Below are 12,359 nucleotides of genomic sequence, written 5' to 3'. Positions count from 1 at the left end.
ATTCAGACCATAGCTCCACAGTACTATTTGGCATCAAACACCACCTAGATGTCACCATGAAGATGTTTTTAGATAGAATTGAAAATTAAGTCTGCAGACTTTGAGTAGAGCAGGTCATCCTCCATAACGTGGTGGCCTCCTCGAGTCAGCTGAAGGCCTTATGAGGAAACACTGAGCTTCCCCAAGGAAGAGGGGTCTGTGCCCAATCACAGCCTCAGACTCCAACTACAGCATCAGCTTGTTCCCGGTCTCCAGCTGCTGGTCTTCCTTGCAGATTTCTTACTTGCCAGCCCTACAGTTGTGTGGGCTATTTCCTTAACATAAATCAGTCTCTAGACAGATAATAGATAATTGATAGATAATAGACAGTAGAGCCTATTGGTTCTGATACACCCTATTTCCTGCTGCCTCTGACAACGGGGTCAGCCCTGGGTCTGTATTTCTGCAGTACACGTGCCCACAGGGACTGCACAGAGGCTGACCTCAGAGGGGTAGGCTCCGGCCACTCCAGTCTGACCCCAGACACCACCCAGGCCGTGATGGGCCAGCACCAGCCTCTGGGTCTCTGCCACCTCCTCAGCCCCTTCGCCCACCACCGACGTGCATGGCCCTGTGCCAGGGCCATGTGGGGTGGATGTGGACAGCTCATGTGGGAGGACCTGGTGGGCACTAGGGGATAGATGGGTGGGTGGGTGGAGGGTGGATGGATGGATGAGTGTAGATGGATGGTGGGTGGGTAGATGGAAGTATGGTGGGTGGGTGGTGGTGAAAGTATGAACAGCTGGATGGGTGGATGGGTAGACAGAGGGTGGTTGGTGGGTGGGTTCATGAATTCGTAGATGGGTATGTGGATGATGAAAGGATGGAGGGAGGCGTGAGTAGAAAGAGTCAGCCTCTCTCTGCAGCTCCATGCCTGCTGATAGTCCAGGGTATGATGTCCTCCTGCCTGGACTACTGCAGTAGAAAATGACCCACCCGCATCAGCTCTCATGAACTGCCATTCACTCTTCTCACTGCAGCTAGGAGTAAGGCTTCAAAGTGATGCTTTATCACATCAGGCCTGCACCTAAAAACCTTCCATGACTTCCTTTTGGTCTGAATAATGTCTTCCCCATGATCAGCGGGCTCTGTGGGACTCAGCCCCAGCCTTTACCAGCTCTGTCCTGCCCTGTGTTCGGCTGTCTCCAGGCTCCAGCTCCGCTCTTCCACTCCTCGAGTGCCCCAGGGTCTCTCCTGTCCCCAGAGCTGTAGACACTAGGGCATCCTGCTCCAGCGAGTATCGTCTTCTGGAGAACACCTGCTCATCCTGCAACTAAGCAGAGGTGCCCCCAGCCCCCCCTAGCCCGCCAGCCCTCTGTGCCATCCAGGCCCCTCGGCTCCTCATGCTCACCACCGCTGCGCTCAGCCTCATGTAGGAGGGGTCTGACCGTGTCTCTCAGGGCCTGAGGGAGCCCGTGAGGGGCTTTCCCTCACCTTGGTATTTCCAGCACTAGACCAGGGTAAGTGCTGGAAAATCCTAGATTAGCCATGAAAGGTACATGATGAAGCAGTGGCAGTGCGGTTTCTTGCAAAGGGCCAGACATAAACTCCTACTCCAGGTCCATTTGGTCTCGGTCACAGCAGCCTAGGTCTTCCCTTCAAGCTCATAGTAGCACAGGTGATACGACCAACAAGCATGGCTGAGTGCCAATAAAACTTTATTTACACAAACACCGATGGACTCGTTCAGGCCAGGATTCATAGTTTACTGACCCTTGTTCAGTTGCTGAGTCATGTCTGACTCTGCAGCCCCATGAACTGCAGCATGTTAGGCTTCCCTGTCCTTCACCATCTTCCAGAGTTTGCTCAAGTTCATGTCCATTAAGTCAGTGATGCCATCCAACCATCTCCTCCTCTATGGTCCCCTTCTCCTGCCTTCAGTCTTTCACAGCATCAGGGTTTTTTCCAATGAGTCAGCTCTTCCCATCAGGTGGCCAAAGTATTGGAGCTTTAGCATCAGTCCTTCCAATGTATATTCAGGATTGATTTCCTTTAGGATTGACTGGTTTGATCTCCTTGCTGTACAAGAGTCTTCTCCAACACCACAGTTCAAAAGCATCAATTTTCAGTGTTCAACCTTCTTTAGGGGCCAAGTCTCACATCTGTACATGACTACTGGGAAAAGCCATAGGGTTTGACCCCTGTGATAGTTAAACACAAAAAAGAGAAATTGCTTTAATTGGATAAACAAGAATATTCCTCTTTTCTTACCTGCTTTCATTATAAAATTTGATCTTTAAAATGTAAGCACACCAACAGATTATGGGTTCTTCAGAGCCATTAATAACACCCAAGGGTCTCGTCTCTTTACTTTCATTAACAATCAGGCATTTTTAGTTAAAAAAAAAAAAAGGTGATAATTAACATACAATATGCAGCAACACAGGCCACGCATTCTCATTCTTAGTAAAAAAAAAAAAATTGCCAACCATTTGTGCAAGTATTCCTGTTAGAAGATCCTGATTTCAGCCTTTTCTACATAGTGCTGTAGTCTGCATTCTTTTGGAGCCCAAATAAGAATATTGTTGACTCAGCTAAATCTTTCTTAATGAATGTGGCTTAATTGTCCCAGGAGTTCTGCTCAGTGCTTCAAGCCAACATAATATAACCACAAATAAATAGAAACAAAATCACCCTTGAAGAACCAGTGTGCCTGCTCAGGTCAGATGAAGCCAGAGAGCTGCCAGAGGGCACAGCAAGCTGTGTTGCCTGGAAAAAGTTAAACACCAGAGAGCATGGTGGTTCTGATACTTTCTAGAAGGATTAAGATTACTTTCCCAGTCTTTAGGAGAATTAGGCTGAAGCTTAGTTGGTGCAACAAATTTAGAAATGAATGCACTTGCATTTGAAGATGATGTGTCTTTGCCTTGATAAATAAAAACTTTAGAACTAAACTGAACGTCAGCTGCAGGAACCTGCTTCTGGCATGGTTCTGATGTCAGCATCTTCTCACCCTCTCTAGTAATTTTCAGTATGCATTTCTATTTTCGTGTAGTTATTTATAGGAGCATTTTATCAAAAACCGGCTCAAATCTTTTTGGATGCAGGGGTAGTTCAAATGCACGAAGACACTCAGTATTCACTTGGCAATTGCCCCCAGAAACCCTGTTCTCCTTGAGTGACAAGATCAGCAGGGCAGCACGTGTGCTCCTGTCACCATCAACTTGAAATTTAAAGTTTAAAGAGTTTCACCATCAAATGCAGTGTCGTGGGCTGCCCTGAAGCAGGTGTTTATTATCCCGTGCGCAAGTGTGAAGCAAACACAAATCCTCAGTGGAAAACGGGCAGAGGACATGAGCAGACAATTCTTTTTAAAAACTGCACAAATTAGCACACTAGGTGCGGATTAGCGTGCAGTATCGTGTTGCATGGAGGTGACAAACGCCAGCGCCTGGAGGAGGTGCAAAGCTCATAAACAGACGCGGACCGGCCAGAAGAAGGGGAGACCGGGGTGGGCCTTCCTCCCCTGAAGCCGGAGGACACGCCCCACAGACAGCCGCTCCATCCTCGGGGCATTTGTTGTAAGCACTTAATCATCATCGATCATTTGACATGTACTCACCAGTAAAAGGCAGCACTGTGTCCCCCATCTGCTGACCTTGGCTCTTGGGGGCTGAGATGAGCCCCTGATGAGCCTCATGAGCGGGGGAAGTAAGAACAGGCCCAGGTCCAGCCCCTTATCTGGGGGGGTGTGGGGGCATGACCGGGAAGTGGGCAAGGACAGGGTCTACAGCTCAGGGCTGCCAGGGATCCCCGCTCCCCCTTCCTTCAGGGCCCCAGGCTCACTTCCAGGGCAGTTAGCCTGACCACCGCGCACTGACGTCAGCAACTCTCCAAGTCCCTCCAACGCAGAGCCTCCTGCTGAGGGGTCAGAGGTCATGACGTCATCTTGTTGCTAGTCACCATGGCCGCTGAGCTGAGATGCGGGTACTGTGACTGTGGTAACCGGTGGCCTCACCCCCTCCCTGAGGTGCTGCCTGGGCTTGGCTTGGCGCGCGCGGGGGGTGAGGGGTGGGGGGGGATGGGGTGGGGGGTGGGGGGGGATGGGGTGGGCGGAGACAAGATTCATAAACAGGTAACAGAGGGAAGTGCCGAGAGGAGAAGCACGAGCCTAGGAGAATGACAGCGCCCACCCTGCCCCTCCGAGGGACCCAGCGGCCTCCTTATCAGCAAGAGGCAGGGTCCTGACCGCGGTGCTCCCCCGGCCTAGCCCGGGGCCCACGGCTGCAGCCTGTGGGGTCTCAGTGGGACCAGCAGACATTACAGCAGGGTCACGGGGCCTGAGACGCCAGGTGCTTGGGTGGCGGGGAGGGGGTCCTGGCCGCACCCCGCCCCTGCCCACCGCCCTCCCGGGAGGTCCCGCCCCTCTCCTGTGATTGCAGCTTTCCTGGTCACAGGGTGAGCCTTTCCTCTTCTCCTCTGCTTCCTTTCTCACCACAAAGGGCGTTCATTTCACATCCCTGAAGCTGAGAGGCCTGAGGGGCGGGAACCAGCCAGCGAGGCCCCCAGAACCGGCGCGGGGAGCCGGCCCACCCCTGCGCTGGGAGGCCAGGCGCAGAGCCGGCGAGAGAGCCCAGACTCAAGCCGAGACCCCGAGGGAGGGGGAGAAACGCCCCTGGTCTCCCTACCCACCCCGAAGACGCCGGGCGGGGCCGGGGGCAGCGCAGAGGCGGGGCCAGCGCGGCGACCCGAGGAGAGGCAGCTACCGCAGACAGGGCCAAGGGCTCGTAGGAGGGAAGCGGAGTCGGGCACAGAGCCCTTACAGACCTTGAAGCTGCGCTCAGAGGCAGACGGACCCCAGAAACAGAGTTCCACAAAGCGGAAGTTTTGTGGGCGCATTCCTCCTGCCGGCGGGAGGGGGCGGGTGAGCTCAGCCCTATCTGTTGCAGAGACTCGGAGGTCAGGGGAGAGGGCGCCCGACCGACGGTCCTGTGACCGCTCGCACCCCTTCCCCGGCCGCGTCCCACCCTCCTGAACACCCTCCACCCGCCCCGTAACACGGTGAGTTGCCCCCGCCAACTGAATCCTCTACAGGAAAGTTCTCTCTGTCCCCATCCATGCTGGGCGCGCACCTGCACCAGTGAAGGAACGTTACAAGGCCCGGCAATCCCCAAGCCTGCTTCACCGGCTCACCTGATGCGCCCCTGACATGCTTCACACACGGCCTGGAGGCAGGTATTTCTTGAGTAACTGAACCTTCCGGAAGGTAACCCTTACCTACTGTCAGAGTATTTTTCAAAGTAAAAGTCTTCCCCACTAAAGAGGAGCCTGTGTGTCTATGGGGTAGATGAGATCGGAAGGGTTATTCTTGGGGTCAGGGTCAGAGTCGGGGTCAAACTCAGGCACTTTCACCGTTCCGCAGTCAACGTCTGTCCCTGGGATGACAGATCCAAGGCCACATCCGCGCCCCGCCACTGCTCTTGTCCAGGCTGGAATCTCAGAACCGCACTGCCTCTCAGGCTGATCAGAGGTAACAGCTCACCTGGGCAGACGCACCCCCTGGACGAGGGAGGCCGAGGTGTAAACAGGGAAGATCTAGTGATCCCAGGGCAAAGGGGGCAGACGTGGGAATAACACAGAAGTAGCGTGAACCGCAAAGGTTCTTTGCTGTTTGAGAAATTCAGGTGATCCCAAACACTCACAGCTGCGGCTGGCATGTCCGAAGCAATGGTGGAGCGTGTCCAGTAAATAAACACCAACGACCTCCAAGATACTCGGATCGAGGCATCGATGCCTGAAGGGACACTCGTGTACTGACCCGTGCACAGACGTGTCTGAGCGTGTCATCTCATCCCGCCCACGTCTGTGCTCAGTCCCTGAAAGTCTGCACCATGACTCCAGCTCCAGCCATCACCATATGGATCACAAACCCTCCCCTTGACAGACATGCCCTAACAGGAACTTGGGAGAGGCTTCATTCTGGGAGCCCTGGCTTAGCACAGGACGCCAGGACACGGCCAGTTAGGAGAGGGTCTGCTCGGCCTGTGGGCACTACCTACACACTAAGCCAGGTCCCAACTCATGTTCCAAATGCATGTCCTTTTCCCAGGAGCTGTAGGTGCAAGTGTTCCAGTCCTTAGACAGGTCATGTTCTGCCCGGGAGCTCAGCCCCAGAACCGTGGAGGAAGCTCAGCCCCAGAACCGTGGGGGAAGCTCAGCCCCAGAACCGTGGGGGAAGCTCAGCCCCAGAACCGTGGGGGAAGCTCAGCCCCAGAACCGTGGAGGGAGCTCAGCCCCAGAACCGTGGAGGGAGCTCAGCCCCAGAACCGTGGAGGGAGCTCAGCCCCAGAACCGTGGAGGGAGCTCAGCCCCAGAACCGTGGGGGAAGCTCAGCCCCAGAACCGTGGGGGAAGCTCAGCCCCAGAACCGTGGGGGGAGCTCAGCCCCAGAACCGTGGGGGGAGCTCAGCCCCAGAACCGTGGGGGGAGCTCAGCCCCAGAACCGTGGGGGAAGCTCAGCCCCAGAACCGTGGGGGTGCCGGTCTACCACTTTCACACAAAGGGCCGCATGCCTCTGGCTGGTGTGATGCTCAGAGCCTGCCCCTCAGACACGTGTGTGGAAGCCCTGCCCCCGGCACCTCTGAGCAGGCCTGCCTTTGGAGGCAAGGTCTTTGAACAGGTGATTGAGTTAAATGAGGCCATTCGGGTGGGTCCTGATCCAATAGACCCAGTGTCCTTGTGGGAAGAGGGGATCAGGATATAGAGACCCACACACACAGGGTGGCCAAGCAAGGACCCGGGCAGGAGACGGCCATCCACAGGCCAAGGGGAGAGGCCTCAGGGGGACAAGTCCTGCCCACACCTGGGTCTTGGATTCCAGCCTCCAGGACGGGAGACAATAAATGTCTGTTGTTCGCACTACATCCATAATACTCTGTTACAGCCGCCTGAGTGGGCAAATGCAACTGTAACCCCAGACTTAACCCCGGACATCAGGAGTGAGCTGCAAGCAGAGGCCACTCGTCTGACCTGCCTGTGGGGTCGCTGAATTGCAAAGACGGTGATGGTCTCCAGCAGCTTCCCTCCGAATGCCAGCCTTGTGGTACCTCCAGTGTGGACACCAACTTCTCTGTCATTAAAAATCTCCATTGCTGCCTTCATACTCCTCAGGGTGATGGCTATGCTTGTCTCCATCTTGTCTTTCTTTTTCCAAAGTGGAGCTAGAAGCTCACCAGCTGAAAGCTGGGCTCCTTTCCTCTTGCTGCTGTTCTTGTTCAGTTGCTAAGTCATGTCGGACTCTCTGCGAGGACAGTTGAACCAACTCCACACATTCTAACGGGAAGGGGGCCCCAGGGACAGAGTGGGCTGCACCCCATGATGGGGCAGCTCCACGTGTGAGCGACATCACTCTTAAACCCCAGTCAATGGGCGGCAGCACCTAACAGATGAGTGGAAACAAGCCAGGATCGTCTCAGCAGCCCAAACAGGCCCTGATTGACAGAAAACCCCAGGCAGAGCGACCACAGGGCCACAGGCTTGCTCCAACCAGGACAGCAAGCCCTGACCTTCAGTGAGGTAAAGAATAAAGCCAGAGGGACTTTTCAGGACAGGAAGCAAAGCACACTCCCTCAGAGATGAATGTGGAGAGAACCTGAGAAAAAGTCAACCAGCAGGTGAGTGAAACAGAAGAGGCAAACCTCTCACATGAAAGGGAGAAGAAACGGTTAAAATACCAAAAAGTGGCACCGGAACATACATTTCACCCTCAGCTATCATCAGAACTTGTGTGGGGTCTCGTTACACACCATCAGGCTGCGTGTCTGTGATTGAGAAACACCTCCCACTGGCTCATCCATTTCAGCATGAGGGTTGGTGACACCAAGGAGCTGGGGGTGGCAGGGTCATAGGGCAGCCGTCCCCAAATTTCAGAGTCACAGTCAGCAGGGGTGTGAGCAGGGGCTGGGCACCTAGGGGTAATGTGGGGTCCTCAGTGGGAGACACAGGAGCGGATGAGCTGCCCCCGAGGGAGACGGAACAGTGATGGGTCAGGGCCATCTGGCGCCCCGCAGGGGATGCGGGTGAGGGAGGGGGCCGCCCGGGTGGGGGACCAGGCAGCCATGACATCCCCAGGCCCAGAGCTGTGCAGGGTGAAGGCCTGGCCCTGGGGTCTCGGCAGGTGGGAGGGTCCAGCCGGGAAGGACGGGCGAGGGCGGCTGGATTAGAGGAAGGCAGGGTGGGGGCCGGCAGGCGCGGGGCAGGGGGGTCCGGGGAGGCAGCCACAGGAAGGAGGGTGGCGGGGGCCCTGGGTTGAGGTGAGGAGGCCCCTCAGGTGCCCCCAAGCCCGGCGTCTGCAGAGTCTGTGGGGAAGACTGTTCCGAGGCCACTTTTCATCTCACCGCGGACAAAGCGGGCCTTCTCTCCACTGATGGACACCTCCTCTGTGACCCTCCAGTCGGTCAGCCGCTTAATTTGGAAAACTACACCACCAACCCACAGTGACCACTTTTTAACCCACGCTTGGAAATGGAGCATCGATTTCACATAGGTCACAGCAGCGCCAACACCCACGGGCTCAGTCAGGAAGGGAGTGTCCTGACGCGAGAGGCAGAGGCCGGGACACATCTGCCTGGCTGGCGCCGCCGGGTGTGACGCACGTGCAGCCCCGTAACGAACCAGCCCTGCACGCGCACCTCTCCCAGGTCCTTCTTGATGCCAGTGTCCTTGACCTTCACTTACCGTCTTCCCATCTAGCAATGCTGATTGGTCCACTTCAGTGCTTTTAGGAGAAATACCACTGGAGATGATATTTTCGGTTTTGGTCACTCTCATGCCTATTTGGGCTTCCCTGGTGGCTCAGCTGGTAAAGAATCCGCCTGTAATGTGGGACACCTGGGTTCGATCCCTGGGTTGGGAAGATCCCCTGGAGAAGCAAAAGCAACCCACCGCAGTACTCTTGCCTGGAGAATTCCATGGAGTGGAACAGGCTGCAGTCCATGGAAACACAAAGAGTTGGACACGACTGTGGGACTTTCACGCCTATTTACCAGGGTGGGCGGAGATCTGAAGATTATTCTTTGTTCCTCAGTCTTGGACAAACCCTCAAAACCCCCTTACTAGGCTTCAGTACAGCTCTCCAGTAAAACTATGAAGATTTTATATGACTCATATGTGAAGCCATCATTCCTACAGAAACCTGGTGCCATTTAACAATTCCATACCCTGAAATTTCTAATCAAAACTCCAAGTAAAGTGTCAGACTTTTAACAGCTGGACCACTGCTTTGCTTGGAAGCTGAAAGGGGGAGGGAAACCTGATTGCATTAAAGTGAAGGCTCCCAAATGCAGACAACACTACTCTTTCAGTGGGTTGGCTGAGGCTGTTCGTCAACATAAACTGAAAACCATTCAACAGTCATCATTACACTGCCTACCACCAGGAATCAGGCAGGTATAGCCGACCACTCTCACATTCTATGGACTGTGAGCAGCCCAGATGCTGTTACAGGGGTGCCCAGAACACTTGGAAGAGACACTTGGCTGTTTGGAGGTCAGGGACCTGTCAGTCTAACTGATTCCCCCATGGTGGGACCAGGAGCCACACCAGACAATTGGTGCCCAGACAGCACCACCTCCAGGAATTTCCAGGCTGCTGAAGACTCTGCATCACAGCATTCTTCCCCTCTGGCCAACCTTGTTGTGGTGACAAAGCAAAAGGCTGCACAGTGTGGGTTCAGGACATTGAGATGCAGCCCCTGGTTTTGCAGAAAAGTATCAACTGCATGTGATGCTCAGAGAAAAAGCTACAGCAGCTTAGAGTTCGTGTCAGTGTCCTGCCTGCAACATCTGTACCGAAAGAGCAGAGTGTGTGGTGGGCTTACACAGTGGGGGGCACAGTCACCACATTTCATGTGACACATACAGTAATCACGGAAGCACACGTGAACCATGTAAACGTGTGCATTAGGAACACACTCATATTACTTCTATTGATTCACTTCAGTTCAGTCAGTCATGTTTGACTCTTTGCAACCCCATGGACTGCAGCACGCCAGGCTTCCCTGTCCATCGCCAACTCCCAGAGCTTAGTTAAACTCACATCCATTGATTTGGTGATGCCATCCAGCCATCTCATCCTCTGTCATCCCCTTCTCCTCCTGCCTTCAATTTTTCCCAGCATCAGGGTCTTTTCCTATGAGTCAGTTCTTCGCATCAGGTGGCCAAAGTATTGCAGCTTCAGCTTCAGCATCAGTCCTTCCAATGAATATTCAGGACTGATTTTCTTTAGGATGGACTGGTTTGATCTCCTTGCTGTTCAAGGGGCTCTCAAGAGTCTTCTCCAACACCACAGTTCAAAAGCATCAATTCTTTGGCGCTCAGCTTTCTTTATGGTCCAACTCTCACATCCATACATGACTACTGGAAAAATCATAGTTTTGACGATTAGACTTTATCAAAATTAAAATCTTTGCTCATCAAATCACTGCTCTGACTGCAGATGTATATAATTCTCAAAAACATATTTGGCAAAGGACTGACACCTAGAATGCTGCTGCTGCTGCTGCTGCTAAGTCACTTCAGTCGTGTCTGACTCTGTGCGACCCCATAGACCACAGCCCACCAGGCCCCCCCATCCCTGGGATTCTCCAGGCAAGAGTACTGGAGTGGGGTGCCATTGCCTTCTCCGGACACCTAGAATAAATAACATCAAAACTTCAGTACAAACCACTCAATAAAACAACGGTGAAAACACCTGAACAAACAGCAAGCCAAGCGCTGGGAAATAAGCCATGAGAAAACTCTCAGCAGACCAGCCACAGGGAGTCGAGTGTAAATGCCACACAACGGGAAGAATGGCAGAATTTACACAGCTGACGGCGCCGGTGGGGAGAGGGTGCTGAGCACTCCGAACAGCGAAGACAGGCTGGGGGGGGGGGTGCCCAGCAGCTCCATAAAACTAAGCAGGTGCCACCCCTACAGCCTGGACCCCCAGGGCAATGGCAACAGACGTTTTCAGGAAGAGAAGGGCCAAAGCAGACGCTCAGCAGCCAGACGTCCCGCTGCAGAGGAGCCCGAAGGCAGGAGGGGTGGAGAACAGGGAGGGTTCGCAGAGGTCCCTCCTGTCCCCACCGCACAGGTGAGTCTCGACAGGTGAGCCTGGCACGTGTACTGTCCTGTGAGGCTACAGGCAGGCCAGCCCGTGGTGGAGACATGTAGGACCCACGACTGCATCAGGGAAATGGCAGGGGACCTGGAGAGACCCCGGGAACTTTGTCTCTGCAGGGGCCGTCCCACACTGTTCGGAGTAGCACGTGTCAAAGCTCCATGAGTGCTCCAACATTCACTGTGTGTAAACTCTGCTCCAGAAGGAGAAACGCTGTGAGTAGGCATCGACCTAGGATGAACGGGGAATAAAAGGCTGGAGAAGTGGGTGGCGAAGTGAAGACAGGCGTCTGGTGAGAGAGATCTAACTGGCAGTTCTTAGTGGGTCGGACAGGTGTTCGCTGAAAAATGCATTCTGTTTGCAATACATCTGGTGTTTTCTCCCCTTTTAATTCTTCCCCACATCTTCCCAACATTTCTCTGGAAAGTGCATGCGCCTTGTCACCTGAGAGCTGAAACAGGCATGAAGAGAAAGGCCCAGCATTCGTCTGGTGTTGTTTCTAAGGGGCCCTGTGTCAACAGAGGCATCCGGCTGTGGACTCATAGCTCAACCCAGGTCCCCGGCTGTATCGTCAACACCAGTGATGTCCCCTGCCTGCCGAGGTTGGGCGTGATGAAGCCACAGCACTTCATCCAACACATGACCAGCTCAGGGGTCGGCTCCTGTGGTGCAGTCGGAGAGGAGATACACCCCCATGGACCTAAGGCGGGAGTGGGGGAGGAGGAAGGGAAAGGAAGGATATTCAGAATTAAGATAGAGAAGCAGAAACAGGACTGGAAAAAGTAAACATTCAAACTTTTAAAAGGCTACACGTCAACCTGTAAAGAAACATCGTTTGGTCTGCACGTCTGTGGCACAGATCTGACTTGCCTGGGGCTCCGCTGGCCACAGAAATGGGGATGGTCTCCAGACTGAGTCTGTGTTTGACGTGGGCGGCTGCACCGTCGGCTCGAAACCCCAGAGAAGTGAGCTCTGACAGCCGATCTGCCTCGGACCCGATGAGTCTGAGGGTCGTGTCTCATCCCCTCCTGTGTCCTGGAATCTGTGTGGAGCTTCAGTTCTCTTCCGTTGTGGCTGAGACACATTTTAAATGTTTTTTAAGTTTTACGACTCATTTTCCACCAGGTTGTCCTGTGCCTTCTGTTTTGCCCCAAGAGAGAATTATTTTGTTGGTATGTGTCTGATTTTGCCAAATCCTGACTATGTTCTAGCTGGACCAAT

The 12,359-nt window shown here is 54.1% G+C and overlaps 1 protein-coding gene across 6 annotated transcripts; it reads left to right on the top strand.

Annotated features, from left to right (window-relative positions):
* The first annotated feature begins 3,919 nt into the window (after positions 1 to 3,919).
* LOC113890286 lies at positions 3,920 to 7,140 on the top strand. 6 transcript variants are annotated; one of them, XM_027538223.1, is made up of 5 exons: positions 3,920 to 4,009; positions 5,121 to 5,210; positions 5,402 to 5,509; positions 6,089 to 6,657; positions 6,922 to 7,140. In XM_027538223.1, exons 2-5 carry the CDS (start codon positions 5,189 to 5,191, stop codon positions 7,024 to 7,026), a joined length of 804 nt encoding a protein of 267 aa, XP_027394024.1. In that variant the 5' UTR covers positions 3,920 to 4,009; positions 5,121 to 5,188; the 3' UTR covers positions 7,027 to 7,140. The 6 variants fall into 6 exon arrangements, 3 of the variants coding, with proteins under 3 accessions (XP_027394024.1, XP_027394023.1, XP_027394025.1); XM_027538222.1 differs by lacking the exon at positions 3,920 to 4,009 and adding an exon at positions 4,076 to 4,437; XM_027538224.1 differs by lacking the exon at positions 3,920 to 4,009 and adding an exon at positions 4,813 to 4,903.
* The last annotated feature ends 5,219 nt before the right edge of the window (positions 7,141 to 12,359 follow it).

Source organism: Bos indicus x Bos taurus, chromosome 3, assembly GCF_003369695.1.
Source record: "Bos indicus x Bos taurus breed Angus x Brahman F1 hybrid chromosome 3, Bos_hybrid_MaternalHap_v2.0, whole genome shotgun sequence".
NCBI classification, from domain to species: Eukaryota; Metazoa; Chordata; class Mammalia; order Artiodactyla; family Bovidae; genus Bos; species Bos indicus x Bos taurus.
Note: the sequence above shows the minus strand (reverse complement) of the source record. Positions and strands in the feature narration are given on the sequence as shown.